We start from the raw sequence: 17,776 nt of genomic DNA on the forward strand, positions 1-17,776 counted from the left end.
TCTCTCCAGAAGTTCAGTGAGGATCTCTGAATGATCCAATGTTGACCTAAATGACTAATGATGATAAATACAATCCACCTGTGTGTAATCAAGTCTCCGTATAAATGCACCTGCACTGTGATAGTCTCAGAGGTCCGTTAAAAGCGCAGAGAGCATCATGAAGAACAAGGAACACACCAGGCAGGTCCGAGATACTGTTGTGATGAAGTTTAAAGCCGGATTTGGATACAAAAAGATTTCCCAAGCTTTAAACATCCCAAGGAGCACTGTGCAAGCGATAATATGGAAATGGAAGGAGTATCAGACCACTGCAAATCTACCAAGACCTGGCCGTCCCTCTAAACTTTCAGCTCATACAAGGAGAAGACTGATCAAAGATGCAGCCAAGAGGCCCATGATCACTCTGGATGAACTGCAGAGATCTACAGCTGAGGTGGGAGACTCTGTCCATAGGACAACAATCAGTCGTATATTGCACAAATCTGGCCTTTATGGAAGAGTGGCAAGAAGAAAGCCATTTCTTAAAGATATCCATAAAAAGTGTCATTTAAAGTTTGCCACAAGCCACCTGGGAGACACACCAAACATGTGGAAGAAGGTGCTCTGGTCAGATGAAACCAAAATTGAACTTTTTGTCAACAATGCAAAACGTTATGTTTGGCGTAAAAGCAACACAGCTGAACACATCATCCCCACTGTCAAACATGGTGGTGGCAGCATCATGGTTTGGGCCTGCTTTTCTTCAGCAGGGACAGGGAAGATGGTTAAAATTGATGGGGAGATGGATGGAGCCAAATACAGGACCATTCTGGAAGAAAACCTGATGGAGTCTGCAAAAGACCTGAGACTGGGACGGAGATTTGTCTTCCAACAAGACAATGATCCAAAACATAAAGCAAAATCTACAATGGAATGGTTCAAAAATAAACATATCCAGGTGTTAGAATGGCCAAGTTAAAGTCCAGACCTGAATCCAATCGAGAATCTGTGGAAAGAACTGAAAACTGCTGTTCACAAATGCTCTCCATCCAACCTCACTGAGCTCGAGCTGTTTTGCAAGGAGGAATGGGAAAAAATGTCAGTCTCTCGATGTGCAAAACTGATAGAGACATACCCCAAGCGACTTACAGCTGTAATCGCAGCAAAAGGTGGCGCTACAAAGTATTAACTTAAGGGGGCTGAATAATTTTGCACGCCCAATTTTTCAGTTTTTGATTTGTTAAAAAAGTTTGAAATATCCAATAAATGTCGTTCCACTTCATGATTGTGTCCCACTTGTTGTTGATTCTTCACAAAAAAAAGACAGTTTTATATCTTTATGTTTGAAGCCTGAAATGTGGCAAAAGGTCGCAAAGTTCAAGGGGGCCGAATACTTTCGCAAGGCACTGTATATACAGTACCAGTCATTCCAGGGTTTTCTGTATTTTTACTATGTTCTACGTTGTAGAATAATAGACAAATAAAAGACATTACAACTATGAAACAACACATATAGAATCATGTAGTAACCCAAAAAGTGCTAAATCCAAATATATTTTATATTGGACAGATTTCCACCGGTCTAATGTCCATTGCTCGTGTTTTTTGGCCCAAGCAAGTCTCTTCTTCTAATTGGTGTCCTTTAGTAATGGTTTCTTTGTAGCAATTCGACCATGAAGGCCTGATTCACGTAGTCTCCACTGAACAGTTGATGTTGAGATGTGTCTGTTGCTTGAACTTTGAAGTATTTATTTGGGCTGCAATCTGAGGTGCAGTTAACTCTAATGAACTTATCCTCTGCAGCAGAGGTAACTGGGTCTTCCTTTCCTGTGGCGGTCCTCATGAGAGACAGTTTCATCATAGTACTTGATGGTTTTTGCGACTGCACTTGACATTTTCCGTATGGAAATATTCCGCATTGCACTGAAATTTTCCGTATTGACCTTCATGTCTTAAAGTAATTATGGACTGTCGTTTCTCTTTGTTTATTTGAGCTGTTCTTGCCAAAGACTTGGCCTTTTACCAAATAGGGCTACCTTCTGTATACCAACCCTACCTTGTCACAATACAACCGATTGGCTCAACTGAATTGTGGAATTACTTTCCTTAATACATTTAACACCTGTTAACTGAATTGCATTCCAGGTGACTACCTCATGAAGCTGGTTGAGAGAATACAAAGAGTGTGCAAAGCTGTCATCAAGGCAAAGGATGGCTACTTTGAAGAATCTCAGATATAAAATATATTTTGATTTGTTTAACACTTTGTTGGTTACTACATGATTCCATATGTGTTATTTCCTAGTTGCCCTTTGGTATGAAGCTATTTTTTACAATTTTAATTGAAAACAATCACAGCAAGGTACTTAATTGTTACCCAGAAATGATTTGATATTGAGATAAAAATGGCTGCATTGGACCTTTAATTGTTTAACATAATAGTGTCTACTGATGCTTTAATTAAGCATGGATAAGTTGAGTTGTGGTTCACCATGGCAAAGTGTACAACCAGTTGGTAAAGTGGTAGCCCTAAATGAGATCAAGGCATATTTCATAGACTCCGAAAGTAACACCTACAAAAAAACATCCATACTACCAAATGGGGATAAGGCAGGTACCCCAGAAAGCCATATTGTGTGGGGTTGTAAAGAGCTGCCACATCGACGGCTGATGCCCTCTTTTTCTACACAATAAATTAAAGTCACAAATGTCAGTGGATGGAGGAAACAAATCCATCACCCTTTGTTGCAGGTACATTCCTGTGTTCACGTGTTTTTGTCCCTAGAAACCAGAATTTTTGCCAGTTGTGATTGTAACTCTACAGAGTCCCAGAACGAGGCCATGCTCAATTGTTTCCAGGGGACATTGGGGGAATAGAATTTGAGGGAAGAATTGCAGTGAGCCATTAAACACTAAAAAGTAACCTTGGGCACAGACAATCAATGGAATTAACGAGTTCCCAAATGAAGAGTCAAATGTGTTCAGAATTCATAAATAAGGCCATTAAAGAAATAAAAAGTGATACAGTATTAAAAAATAAAGTCATTGGATTTACAGGTAACTGACAAAATAAAGGAAACACCAACATAAAGGGTCTTAATAGGATGTTGGGCACCACGAGCCTCCAGGACAGCTTCAATGCACCTTGGAATAGATTCTACAAGTGTCTGGAACTCTATTGGAGGGCTGCGACACCATTATTCTACAAACAATTTAATAATTTAGTGTTTTGTTGATGGTGGTGGAAACCGCTTTCTCAGGCGGCGCTCCAGAATCTCACATAAGTGTTCAATTGGTTTGAAATCTGGTGACTGACACACCCTTTAAACCTCATATGCTCCTTTGAGACCCCTCTTTCATAGTCACTGAGATCTCTTCTAGCCATGGTAGCCAAAATATTGGGATTTGGGTATTTTTATACATGACCCTAAGCATGATGGGATGTTTTAATTGCTCACGAGCCACACCTGTGTGGTATCCCTCATTGGCTCAAGTGTGTCCTTTATTTTGGCAGCTACCTATAATTCTAGGCACAGTGCAATAAAATAATGACTTGCTTACAGTATAATGTAATGCATAATCTGAGGTTAATTGCCCAATGCCCTGTGACATTTTTGCCAGCAGTGATAAGGCTCTTTTCAATTCCCCTACAAACTATATGAATTGTGTCAGTGCGTGTGCATGCATATCTGTGCATGTGGAATTCCCACTGTGGAGTCAATGGTCCACTTTGATCATATGTGTGTATTAGTGATTGTATATAAATGTGCGTGTGTGTGTGTGCGTGCGCTGTGGTGTGCGTGTGTGGCTGCTTTGAACTCACAGTCATTTCTTGGCCCTGGCCCAACAGCTCTAGCTGCAGCTGGATCTCTTGGAGACGCCTCTCCTGCCCTCTCTTCTCCCTTATATCCTGCAGGACCTTCTCTCCTGGCAACCTGTCCCAGCCAGCCTCCAGATCCTGACAGACACACAACAGACAGTAATGTTCTCATGGGGAACACACCACTAATCGTCACACATGTAGAAGGAGACATTCACTTGACCATAAAAGCAGAGGGGACTTCCATAAGGTAGAGTTGAAACTGTCACAGAAGAAACAGCCATCAAAAGACTTCTACTTAAACCAATAACTAACTACATTGTATAAAAATGCCATCATCCTAAAGTCTAATTAGTCTGTCTGTAGAACTTCACTGTAATGATGCTCTGTCATCAATACAATACAATGCTATGAATCCCAATGGCAGATTTCTGTACTATGTTTTAGATTTATGGGAAAAAATCTGAGACATAGGAGAGTTGAAACCAAACCGTGGTAAGAGCTGAGGAAACTGAATAACCCCATTCCACTTCTCATGGGGTCCAACATAAATCTCATATTTATGGCATGGACTTGTAAGCTGGGGACACAGACTGCAGTATGCTACATCCAAAGCAAATGTTGAAAATGGGTCAGGAGGAAATGGATGAATCATGCCTGGAGGACTATCCAGAGCTGATGAATGAGAAGGCCTCGAGAACTTGTCATGACCATGGGATCTGTTTCATGGGTAGACCATAGGTCTAGGTAGGTCTTGGCTACAGAGGAGAGAAACTCTGAGCAGGCATCATCATGAGGTCTAGACTCCATAGAGACACAGATATCTACCCCAGAAATCCATTGATCACATATGTTTATAATGTTTACATTACGGTGCTTTCTTGTAAATTAGAATTAAGGTGATTCATAGCAATGGGTTGTACCAAATATTTCAGAAAATACACTTGTACTTAGGTTCCTGGAGAGTCCTTTCTTTCCTGCTTTGAGTGACCAATAGATGACCTGTAGTAAGGTCACAATCCAACCCCTAAAATAAATGAGTGCATATTTAAGACCTAACTAAGTCAAATAATGGTTGGTTCTAAGAGGATGTAGCCAACCACAGGGTTCTTTTTGTGTGTATAAACAGTGATATGTGGTTAAAGTCTCCATATCCTCTGGTCAGCTTGACATGCAGCACTATTTATGATCTAATAATGTCAAATTGATGGAAATATGATGAAAAATAGACATTTTGAGTGAGATTCGCTCATTGTGACATTGTAGGTTATGGGAGAGGCCTGTTCTTTGCAACAAAACACAGAAAAGTTAATAATTGTTATGACACATTTATGAGTTCGTATACAAGTTGAGTTCAGAGTTGAGAGCTCAGTAACAACGCATTACACTCATTTTGTAAATTTATGTCTGATATAAGACCTCATAACAACTTCCATAAGTAGTAAACTTAACAGAATAAGTGTCCATCACAATTCTATTGATATCCACGTTTCTGTCCACGAAATCATCAAGCACTATGAGATTATTCGATCAATTTTAGATTTTAACGAAGAAAGGCCCTCTTTTAACCCATGGCATGTGGAGTGTGTGTGGCTTCACCTATTAATGCCCTGTAGTTTCCCTGTGCCTGAGGGAAACGATGACAACCTCCATGTGATGTCTCTTTTCAGTGGTTGTTATTAGAGCCCTTCAGACTCACTCACAATGGACTACCACTGTGGGATCAGGTTGCTCTCGTGCACTTGAGTGAGAAACACGTCGACCCAACAAGGCAAAATACAAATTAAAGTCTAGTTTTACTACCTTATTCACACCACTAACTACATGTTTCTAAAAAATGTTTTCTCAAAAATCGTTGGGAAAGACAGACCATTAATTTGGAAAAGACAGCTTATTCTGCCCTACTTTCAAGAAATCACAACCATCGTCAGAAGACGAGACATACATTTAGGCTTGAAATACCATTGACTTTTTAACACTTATAATAGCCACATAGGCTACATGGGTATCCTGTGGGATTTCAATTGAATGTACTGTAATTAAGGTTAGAGCTATCAATATATACACTATGGAGTCCACAGCAGGGCACATATTTTATCCATTCAACAGTATTTCTACACAGTGGAAAGACAACTTAGCCTGTGTCTGATTAAGATATGCCTAACCTGAGCAAGAGATTCCATCTCTCATTTATTAAGTGTTTATATGATTAAGTCAAATTAAATAATTTGAATGATCAGTTTGACTATTTTCAGTTGCAACATAACTCACTGTAGCCCTGTACACTTGTACCCTCATAAGGGTTGAATGGCAGATTTGGGCACTGATAAGCGCCTAAATTGGAATACAGTGGCTGTACAGTAACATGCTATATATGACGTCAGAGCTCAGGCACTACGCTCCACAGCGCTGTATGGGTTTGACTGTCAGCTGTTCAGAACTTGAGCAACGCAAGCAACAATAAGTTGCCCCCATCCCTCCCACTAATTGGACAACTTTTGCAAATGTTTTGTTGTCTCGAGTGAGGGAAATGCTGTAAATAAGAGGACTCGGTGTATTTTGAAAGATGCGACGTTGAGTATTATAATAAATACTGCTTTGATGTCCTGCAAGCAAGCCAAACAACCTTGAGTCCAAATGTGCATATCATAAAACTAATGCCATATACAGTGTCAATGTTTCTGACCACTATGTTTGATGTACAGTTAATAGATGACATGGCATCATACCCTGGGTTGTTCTGAACAGAATGAGCCTGTTTGTCTATTGTGAATGCACGCACCTGAATCATGACTCCTTTCTATGCGCAACAAAATAACGATATGTTTCTCTGAATTGACTTTTGAAAGCCTAACACTGTAAGATCATATGTTATAACTTAGCTAGTTATGTTGGCAATAGAACAAGCTTTCAAATGATGCCCACCAGACCCAGATTTCGATTTTAAAATTAGCAATTTTTGAATTGCTTAAACTACAATAATTGTGTGATGGCGGGGAGGCAGGGTTGTGCTCCAAACCAAACAAATGTGCTTGCTCTAGTTCCTAAATGGCACAGCTAGGATATATTAAAAAAAACACCTAATAGTTCAGAGCCATTCAACTATATTCTTACAGGGGCCAGATATGAAAAAGGTTACAGTGTCGTGCGAAAGTATTCGGCCCCCTTGAACTTTGCGACCTTTTGCCACATTTCAGGCTTCAAACATAAAGATATAAAACTGTATTTTTTTTGTGAAGAATCAACAACAAGTGGGACACAATCATGAAGTGGAACGACATTTATTGGATATTTCCAACTTTTTTAACAAATCAAAAACTGAAAAATTGGGCGTGCAAAATTATTCAGCCCCCTTAAGTTAATACTTTGTAGCGCCACCTTTTGCTGCGATTACAGCTGTAAGTCGCTTGGGGTATGTCTCTATCAGTTTTGCACATCGAGAGACTGACATTTTTTCCCATTCCTCCTTGCAAAACAGCTCGAGCTCAGTGAGGTTGGATGGAGAGCATTTGTGAACAGCAGTTTTCAGTTCTTTCCACAGATTCTCGATTAGATTCAGGTCTGAACTTTGACTTGGCCATTCTAACACCTGGATATGTTTATTTTTGAACCATTCCATTGTAGATTTTGCTTTATGTTTTGGATCATTGTCTTGTTGGAAGACAAATCTCCGTCTCAGTCTCAGGTCTTTTGCAGACTCCATCAGGTTTTCTTCCAGAATGGTCCTGTATTTGGCTCCATCCATCTTCCCATCAATTTTAACCATCTTCCCTTTCCCTGCTGAAGAAAAGCAGGCCCAAACCATGATGCTGCCACCACCATGTTTGACAGTGGGGATGGTGTGTTCAGGGTGATGAGCTGTGTTGCTTTTACGCCAAACATAACGTTTTGCATTATTGCCAAAAAGTTCAATTTTGGTTTCATCTGACCAGAGCACCTTCTTCCACATGTTTGGTGTGTCTCCCAGGTGGCTTGTGGCAAACTTTAAACGACACTTTTTATGGATATCTTTAAGAAATGGCTTTCTTCTTGCCACTCTTCCATAAAGGCCAGATTTGTGCAATATACGACTGATTGTTGTCCTATGGACAGAGTCTCCCACCTCAGCTGTAGATCTCTGCAGTTCATCCAGAGTGATCATGGGCCTCTTGGCTGCATCTCTGATCAGTCTTCTCCTTGTATGAGCTGAAAGTTTAGAGGGACGGCCAGGTCTTGGTAGATTTGCAGTGGTCTGATACTCCTTCCATTTCAATATTATTGCTTGCACAGTGCTCCTTGGGATGTTTAAAGCTTGGGAAATCTTTTTGTATCCAAATCCGGCTTTAAACTTCTTCACAACAGTATCTCGGACCTGCCTGGTGTGTTCCTTGTTCTTCATGATGCTCTCTGCGCTTTTAACGGACCTCTGAGACTATCACAGTGCAGGTGCATTTATACGGATACTTGATTACACACAGGTGGATTGTATTTATCATCATTAGTCATTTAGGTCAACATTGGATCATTCAGAGATCCTCACTGAACATCTGGAGAGAGTTTGCTGCACTGAAAGTAAAGGGGCTGAATAATTTTGCACGCCCAATTTTTCAGTTTTTGATTTGTTAAAAAAGTTTGAAATATCCAATAAATGTCGTTCCACTTCATGATTGTGTCCCACTTGTTGTTGATTCATCACAAAAAAATACAGTTTTATATCTTTATGTTTGAAGCCTGAAATTTGGCAAAAGGTCGCAAAGTTCAAGGGGCCGAATACTTTCGCAAGGCAATGTATTTAGCAGACATTTTCTACATGGGATTACTATTCCCAAAACCGGTATAAAAAAAACATTCAAACACCATTATAATCTTATGAAGCACTTTCATTGAAATTAAATGTTGCTAAAAGTTCATATTAAGTGCGTAAAGATTAACTTAATTCAGTGCATCAAATTGTTTAAGTAATGGAACACATTTGTAACACAGTTTATCTGCATCACATTCATTTGAAACTTTCCTGTCCTTTTAAGATACAGTTGAAGTCGGTAGTTTACATACACCTTAGCCAAATACATTTGAACTCAGTTTTTCACAATTCCTTATTCACATTTAATCCTAGTAAAAATTCCCTGTTTTAGGTCAGTTAGGATCACCACTTTATTTTAAGAACGTGAAATGTCAGAATAATAGTGGAGAGTGTCACGTTCTGACCTTTATTTCCTTTGTTTTGTCGTTATTTAGTATGGTCAGGGCGTGAGTTGGGGTGGGCAGTCTATGTTTGTTTTTCTATGATTTTGGGATTTCTATGTTTCGGCCTAGTATGGTTCTCAATCAGAGGCAGGTGTCATTAGTTGTCTCTGATTGAGAATCATACTGAGGTAGCCTGGGTTTGTTTGTGGGTGTTTGTTTCCGTGTCTGTGTTTTTCACCACACGGTACTATTTTCGGTTTCGGTTATTCACGTTATGTTTATTGTTTTTGTATTTTAGTGTTCAGTTTTTCAGTTCTAACCACACATTTTCTATAGGATTGAGGTCAGGGGTTTGTGATGGCCACTCCAATACCTTGACTTTGTTGTCTTTAAGCCATTTTGCAACAACTTTGGAAGTATGCTTGGGGTCATTGTCCATTTGGAAGACCCATTTGTGACCAAGCTTTAACTTCCTGACTGACGTCTTGATATGTTGCTTCAATATATCCACATAATTTTCCTCCCTCATGATGCCATCTATTTTGTGAAGTGCACCAGTCCCTCCAGCAGCAAAGCATCCCCACAACATGATGCTGCCACCCGCGTGTGTCACGGTTGGAAGGGTGTTCTTCTGCTTGCAAGCCTCCCCCTTTTTCCTCCAAACATAACGATGGTCATTATGGCCAAACAATTATATTTTTGCTTCATCAGACCAGAGGACATTTCTCCAAAAAGTACAATCTTTGTCCCCATGTGCAGTTGCAAACTGTAGTCTGGCTTTTTTATGACGGTTTTGGAGCAGAGGCTTCTTCCTTGCTGAGCGGCCTTTCAGGTTATGTCGATATAGGACTCGTTTTACTGAGGATATAGATACTTTTGTACCTGTTTCCTCCAGCATCTTCACAATGTCATTTGCTGTTGTTATGGGATTGATTTGCTATTTTCGCGGGAAAGTATGCTTATCTCTAGGAGCCAGAACGTGTCTCCTTCCTGAGCGGTATGACAGATGTATGGTCCCATGGTGTTTATACTTGCGTACTATTGTTTGTACAGATGAACGTGGTACCTTCAAGCATTTGGAAATTGCTCCCAAGGACGAACCAGACTTACATCCACAGGTACACCTCCAACTGACTCAGATTATGTCAATTAGCCTATCAGAAGCTTCTACACCTGCATTGCTTGCTGTTTGGGGTTTTAGGCTGGGTTTCTGTACAGCACTTTGAGATATCAGCTGATGTACGAAGGGCTATATAAATAAATTTGATTTGATTTTGATTTGATTCTAAAGCCATGACCTCATTTACTGGAATTTTCCAAGCTGTTTAAAGGCACAGTCAACTTAGTGTATGTAAACAGTAAATTCAGTAAATTATAAGTGAAATAATCTGTCTGTAAACAATTGTTGGACAAATTACTTGTGTCATGCACAAAGTAGATGTGCTAACCGACTTGCCAAAGCTATAGTTTGTTAACAAGAAATTTGTGAAGTGGTTGAAAAACAAGATTCAATAACTCCAACATAAGTGTATGTAAACTTCCGACTTCAACTGTATATGTCCGTTATGTTTATGGGGGGTCAACTAAGGAAGACATCCTTTTCTGCCAACCACTGGAAACCAGGACAACATGAGAGGATATTTTTTAAGTACTGGACAGATTTGTGACATCAAATGGACTTTGGTGGTCAAGATGTGTTGGTGTCTGTACTGATGGCGCAAAAGCCATGACAGGGATACATAGTGGAGTGGTAACGCGCGTGCAAGCAGTTGCTCCCGACGCCATATGGGTACACTGCAGCATCCACCGAGAGGCCCTTGCTGCCAAGGGAATGCCTGACAGCTTGAAAGATGTTTTGGACACTACAGTGAAAATGGTTAACTTTGTGAAAGCAAGGCCCCTGAACTCTGGTGTATTTTCTACATTATGCAATGATATGGTCAACGACCTTGTAATGCTTTTACAACACTGCACTGGTTATCAAGTGGCAAAGTATTGACACGTTTTTTAAATTGAGAGACTAGCTTAAAGTTTTCTTTACTGACAATTTTCACTTGTCTGACTGCTTGCATCATGACGAGTTTCTCACACGACTGGTCTATGTGGGTGATGTTTTTTCACACCTGAATGATCTGAATCTAGAATTACAGAGACTCTCTGCAACTATATTCAATGTGCGGGACAAAATTGAGGCTATGATTAAGAAGTTGGAGCTCTTCTCTGTCTGCATTTAACAAGGACAACACGTCTTTCCATTATTGTATGATTTTTTGTGTGCAAATGAATTCAAGCTCACTAACAATGTCAAATGTGATATAGCGAAGCACCTGGGTTATCTGGGTGCGCAATTACGCAGGTACTTTCCCGAAACGGATGACACAAACAACTGGATTCGTTATCCCTTTCATGCCCTACCTCCAGTCCACTTACCGATATCTGAACGAAAGAGCCTCATCGAAATTGCAACAAGCGTTTCTGTGAAAATGTAATTTAATCAGAAGCCATTGCCAGATTTCTGGATAGGGCTGTGCTCAGAGTTTCGCGCTGTTAAGACACTGATGCTCTTTGCAACCACGTACCTATGTGAGAGTGGATTCTCGGTCCTCACTAGCATGAAAACTAAATACAGGCACAGACTGTGTGTGGAAAATGATTTAAGACTGAGACTCTCCCCAATATAACCCAACATTGCAGAGTTGTGTGCATCCTTTCCAGTACATCCTTCTCATTAACCTGTCGTTAACAATTTTTGATGAACAAATAATGTTTCATATGTAAGATGGCTAAATAAAGAGAAAAATGATTGATTATTATTATTATATGTGCCCATGTCCTATAAGAGCTCTTTGTCACTTCCTATGAGCCGGGTTGTGACAAACACTCATTCTTATGTTTAATAAATGTGAGTTTATCGTATAGTGTGTGTGTGGCAGGCTTACAATGGTGGCAAAAACAACATTTGAGAGTGCGCTGACCCTGGTGCTAGAGGGGGTACAAAGCTGGAGGTTGAATGTTTGAAGGGGTGCGGACTATAAAACGTTTGGGAACCACTGGTCTAGCCTATACTCTAAAATTAAACAAATTTGAGTAATCACCTTCGAGTGTGGACTGTATTATTATGCATACTGCTTCACGCCAAAATGTATATCCCCGAGTCTAGGAGAGAACGTAGAGCCCTAGGCAATGCTGTTGGTTCATTGATTGTGCAGGGCGGCTTCCAGTTAGCCCACAAGTATAGTGAATTTGTATTTGATTTTCAATAGTCTAGTAATAGGGATTTTTTTCAATTTTCATAACAAAATTGGGTGACACATTACCTTTAGCTATACAGAATATCTCACCACCATGCGTTTCCATTTCTTCCTCGCTCTTCTTTATTACTTTCTCAAGTGCGCAGAGGGGCTGTCAACAGTTTAGTGAAATATGTTCAACTGCGAAAATATGTTCCTATCGATGTTCCCGAACAGATTTCACTTGGTTTCCCAAATGAAGCACTGGGTAGCTGCAGGAAAGGGGTTGGAGAGCCCATGGCATACAGAGTTTGTGTAGCGAGCGCATTTTCGTCAGTGGTTGATGCATGGAGTGTAAGTTGTTATATTTATTTCTCAGCAGCTCATATGAAGCACAGCTCCACTATAAAACCGAAGTAACCTACCCGGCATCATCGAAAAACATATCGGCGGCAAAGCTCTCGGCCTATTTGAGTGCATACAGATGCCATGTCTTTTTTCCCCCACCCCTGTTCCTTTGTTTGTATCATTCACAACTAACGTTGCCAAATAGGTCCTATATGCTAGATTTAGAGTTATTTCAAATGATAACTTTTACACTCAACAGAGCCACTTCATATGTGCACTCACTCCAGAACGGGAAAAATATCCTTAAATTATATTATTCTTTCTTTAAAATCATATAATATAAAATAATGGCACAGGACTTAAGTATATCTTGTCAGATAAATGAAAAAGCCTACAGCCTATGGCATGGAGCATAGCCAGATAACATAGGGTAGGTTAGGCCAACTCATTTTCTGTTCTTCTGAAACACATTTTCTTCATATCATAATGTTTCTTTAGCCCTGACTTAAATAAATCATGGATATTAAATTACGCATGGAGGCCTGGAGATGCTAAAGGTGTTTTCATATAATACACCTTTAGCAATAACTTGCCGACAAAATGTCATGACTGCCACAGCCCTACTCAAGACAAAATTAAAATACACTCAATTAATCAGAGTGGTACGGGTTAAGATAACCCCTGGAATCATATCAAAGGTGTGGACATTTATCATATGTTTTAGGTCCTGTACCTGAAAAAGTGACATGTCGTTGCGCGAATGTTTTATTCGTGAAGAACAGCCACTGAGACTGATACTGAGCAGTGCCTGCAAGAGTCCAATGTGGGTCCCATCTGTCCTGCTGCTTGCCAAGATAGATCAACAGCTGGATCCCTATTGATACAGACACCACTTCATAGCCCTCCCACTGCAACAAGACAACTAATTAGGTCACATTTGCACTTACTATCTATCAGCATGTGTATTCTCATAGGAGCCATATATTTATTCTGACAGTCGATACATGGCAGCAGCTTGAAAGCATATTGATGCTGGATTTATTCTTGCCTACAGGAGTCCAGATTCAGGTAAGAATAACAAGAGCCACCGAAACTGCACCATTCCCTTGTCAACAGACTGAAGAGGAGCCAAACAGGGCCTGTGTTTTCCGAACATAGTAGAAAATAAGATAAACAAAGACATGGCCTGCTGCCCAATAACCAATAATGCAGCAATAATGCAGCAAGGACCACAGTGCATTCTGATCACTGATAATGCTAAAAACAATAGACATGATGCACATTGACATAGGGCTAATGCTCTTGCAGGGGCTTAAACTCTCATCCTAGTGCTAACCATGCTCGACCCTGTCTAGCTTGAAAAAGGTTATTCACTGTTTTGCATATCTAATAAATTAACAACATTTTGTTGTCTTGCAGGTGACCTTCTGACAGGGCTCTTCATTTTAAGCAGTGAAAGATGAATGTGTACTAATGAAAACAGGAACTAGTCTGTGACTCATTCAGAGCGGTTGTTTCTTAGAAAAGCATGCTCCCCTCTCAGGCTGGGCTACAGCGGAGCGTCATATTTGGGCTGTGCCACGTGGACTCTGGCTATCTGCCAAGGCCTTTCCACATGCCTCGCCAAGAGCTCTGCGCTGCGAGAGCTCTGGGGTCTGCCGTGCCGTGCGGAAGCACTGGCTATGGTCCTCTCAGTCAGACTGACGCTTTGCCCAGCCATGACCCTTAATCCTTCTCCCCACCTCGCAGACAGAGGTGTGAAATGCAGATGTAGCCTCTCAGCACCACCTGCACAGTGATGCCTGGACATAGAGGTCAATCCAACAGCAAGAACCCCTTAACCCCACACTACTCAACCGACAAAGACATACACTGAAGCCCACACGGATCTCTCTCAGTATCCCTCTACTTACTAGAGACCTGATTGACAAAGAAAAACATATACACTTAATCTTTTTTTTTATTTTTTAAAGAAGACAATGTTGGATCATATACTGAGTGAACAAGAATATAAACGCAACATGCAACAATTTCAAAGATCTGACCTAGTTACAGTTCATATAAGGAAATCAGTCAATTGATATGCATTCATTAGGCCCTAATCTATGGATTTCACATGACTGGGCAAGGGCCCACCCACTTGGGAGCCAGGACAAGCCAATCAGAATGAGTTTTTCCCCACAAAAGGGCTTTATTACAAACATGAATACTCCTCAGCACCCCCTCAAATGATCCCGCAAGTGAAGAAGCCGGATGTGGAGGTCCTGGGCTGGCGTGGTTACACATGGTCTGCGGTTGTGAGACCGGTTGGACATACTGCCAAATTCTCTAAAACGACGTTGGAGGCAGCTTATGGTAGAGAAATGAACATTATATTCTCTGGCAAAAGCTCTGGTGGACATTACTGCAGTGAGCATGACAATTGCATGCTCCATAAAAATTTGAGACACCTGTGGTATTGTGTTGTGTGACAAAACTTCACATTTTAGAGTGGCCTTTTATTGTGCCCAGCACAAGGTGCACCTGTGTAATGATCATGCTGTTTAATCAGCTTCTTGATATGCTATACCTGTCAGGTGGATGGATTATCATTGCAAATTATCTTTTTGTGCGTATGGAAAATTTCTGGGATCTTCTATTTCAGCTCATGAAACCAACACTTTACATGTTGCGTTTATATATTTTTTCAGTATACACTGCCTTGCGAAAGTATTCGGCCCCCTTGAACTTTGCGACCTTTTGCCACATTTCAGGCTTCAAACATAAAGATATAAAACTGTATTTTTTTGTGAAGAATCAACAACAAGTGGGACACAATCATGAAGTGGAACGACATTTATTGGATATTTCAAACTTTTTTAACAAATCAAAAACTGAAAAATTGGGCGTGCAAAATTATTCAGCCCCTTTACTTTCAGTGCAGCAAACTCTCTCCAGAAGTTCAGTGAGGATCTCTGAATGATCCAATGTTGACCTAAATGACTAATGATGATAAATACAATCCACCTGTGTGTAATCAAGTCTCCGTATAAATGCACCTGCACTGTGATAGTCTCAGAGGTCCGTTAAAAGCGCAGAGAGCATCATGAAGAACAAGGAACACACCAGGCAGGTCCGAGATACTGTTGTGATGAAGTTTAAAGCCGGATTTGGATACAAAAAGATTTCCCAAGCTTTAATCCCACATCCCAAGGAGCACTGTGCTAGCGATAATATTGAAATGGAAGGAGTATCAGACCACTGCAAATCTACCAAGACCTGGCCATCCCTCTAAACTTTCAGCTCATACAAGGAGAAGACTGATCAGAGATGCAGCCAAGAGGCCCATGATCACTCTGGATGAACTGCAGAGATCTACAGCTGAGGTGGGAGACTCTGTCCATAGGACAACAATCAGTCATATATTGCACAAATCTGGCCTTTATGGAAGAGTGGCAAGAAGAAAGCCATTTCTTAAAGATATCCATAAAACGTGTTGTTTAAAGTTTGCCACAAGCCACCTGGGAGACACACCAAACATGTGGAAGAAGGTGCTCTGGTCAGATGAAACCAAAATTGAACTTTTTGGCAACAATGCAAAACGTTATGTTTGGCGTAAAAGCAACACAGCTCATCACCCTGAACACACCATCCCCACTGTCAAACATGGTGGTGGCAGCATCATGGTTTGGGCCTGCTTTTCTTCAGCAGGGACAGGGAAGATGGTTCAAATTGATGGGAAGATGGATGGAGCCAAATACAGGACCATTCTGGAAGAAAACCTGATGGAGTCTGCAAAAGACCTGAGACTGGGACGGAGATTTGTCTTCCAACAAGACAATGATCCAAAACATAAAGCAAAATCTACAATGGAATGGTTCAAAAATAAACATATCCAGGTGTTAGAATAGCCAAGTCAAAGTCCAGACCTGAATCTAATCGAGAATCTGTGGAAAGAACTGAAAACTGCTGTTCACAAATGCTCTCCATCCAACCTCACTGAGCTCGAGCTGTTTTGCAAGGAGGAATGGGAAAAAATGTCAGTCTCTCGATGTGCAAAACTGATAGAGACATACCCCAAGCGACTTACAGCTGTAATCGCAGCAAAAGGTGGCGCTACAAAGTATTAACTTAAGGGGGCTGAATAATTTTGCACGCCCAATTTTTCAGTTTTTGATATGTTAAAAAAGTTTGAAATATCCAATAAATGTCGTTCCACTTCATGATTGTGTCCCACTTGTTGTTGATTCTTCACAAAAAAATACAGTTTTATATCTTTATGTTAGAAGCCTGAAATGTGGCAAAAGGTCGCAAAGTTCAAGGGGGCCGAATACTTTCGCAAGGCACTGTATATTTACATCTTTCAAATGTCCTAGTTACAATATTAGCTTGTGTCGAAGTTGACCTTTTCCTTCCCTCACACAAGAGTTCAGCTTTTACAACAGCATGCTGGATCATCAGCAGATGACATTCTGATTGCGGGACATTCCTGAGGTATTAGAAGATGTACTCGTGGGTCATCTGGACTTTATAGTTCCTTCCTGGGGAACTGAGGGTGGTCTGGAGCAATCATTGTTCCGTAGATCAAAACCTCATGGCTTATCTAGTACCCAAAAAGAACATGGAATACAATATTGCACAAATATTATGTCTTATGTCTCACAACAGGCATGCAATACAATTGAACCATATGTAAAGCTTGGAGGAAATTATAGTGTGTAATCTTTTTGAAGTCTTGCATGGGTAAAATTTCTCGGCAAAGGAGGACCTATACTAACATCAGTTGTAATCTATTGCCTCTGTGTTTATGCTATTCAACACATCACAACCCAACACTTCAGCTAAAGCATAGGGAGACATTGTAGACTACTAACCACTGGCATCCCCCCTTTAGACCCTTCAACAATATGAAGTAGAGATAACTTTAGCCAAAGAATGACGCACATGAATAAGTTGAGAAACTTATAAGGCACCTCGGGGGTTTGTGGTATATTGCCAATAGGGCTGTTCTTACTTCTTACACAGGACGCAAGAGTGTATGGATACAGCCCTTAGCCGTTATTGGACATATATTGGACATATACCACCAATCCCTGAGGTGCCTTATTGCTATTATAAACTGGTTACCAACGTAATTATAGCAGTAAAAATAAATATTTTGTCAGCCAATCAGCATTCAGGGATTAAGAACAGCCCTTAGCAGTGGTATATTGGCCATATACCGCACCCCGTTGGGCCTCATTGCTTAATTATA

The 17,776-nt window shown here is 40.6% G+C and overlaps 1 protein-coding gene across 2 annotated transcripts in view; it reads right to left on the reverse strand.

Annotated features, from left to right (window-relative positions):
• fsip1 (fibrous sheath interacting protein 1) overlaps positions 1 to 17,776 on the reverse strand; it is a 50,016-nt gene that overhangs the window by 14,960 nt on the left and 17,280 nt on the right. For both annotated transcript variants that reach the window (XM_021584769.2, XM_021584768.2), the window contains exon 10: positions 3,803 to 3,937. In XM_021584769.2, coding sequence (XP_021440444.2) covers positions 3,803 to 3,937 — 135 coding nt within the window. The remainder of the gene's footprint in view (positions 1 to 3,802; positions 3,938 to 17,776) is intronic.

This window comes from Oncorhynchus mykiss, chromosome 25 (genome assembly GCF_013265735.2).
Source record: "Oncorhynchus mykiss isolate Arlee chromosome 25, USDA_OmykA_1.1, whole genome shotgun sequence".
NCBI lineage: Eukaryota > Metazoa > Chordata > Actinopteri > Salmoniformes > Salmonidae > Oncorhynchus > Oncorhynchus mykiss.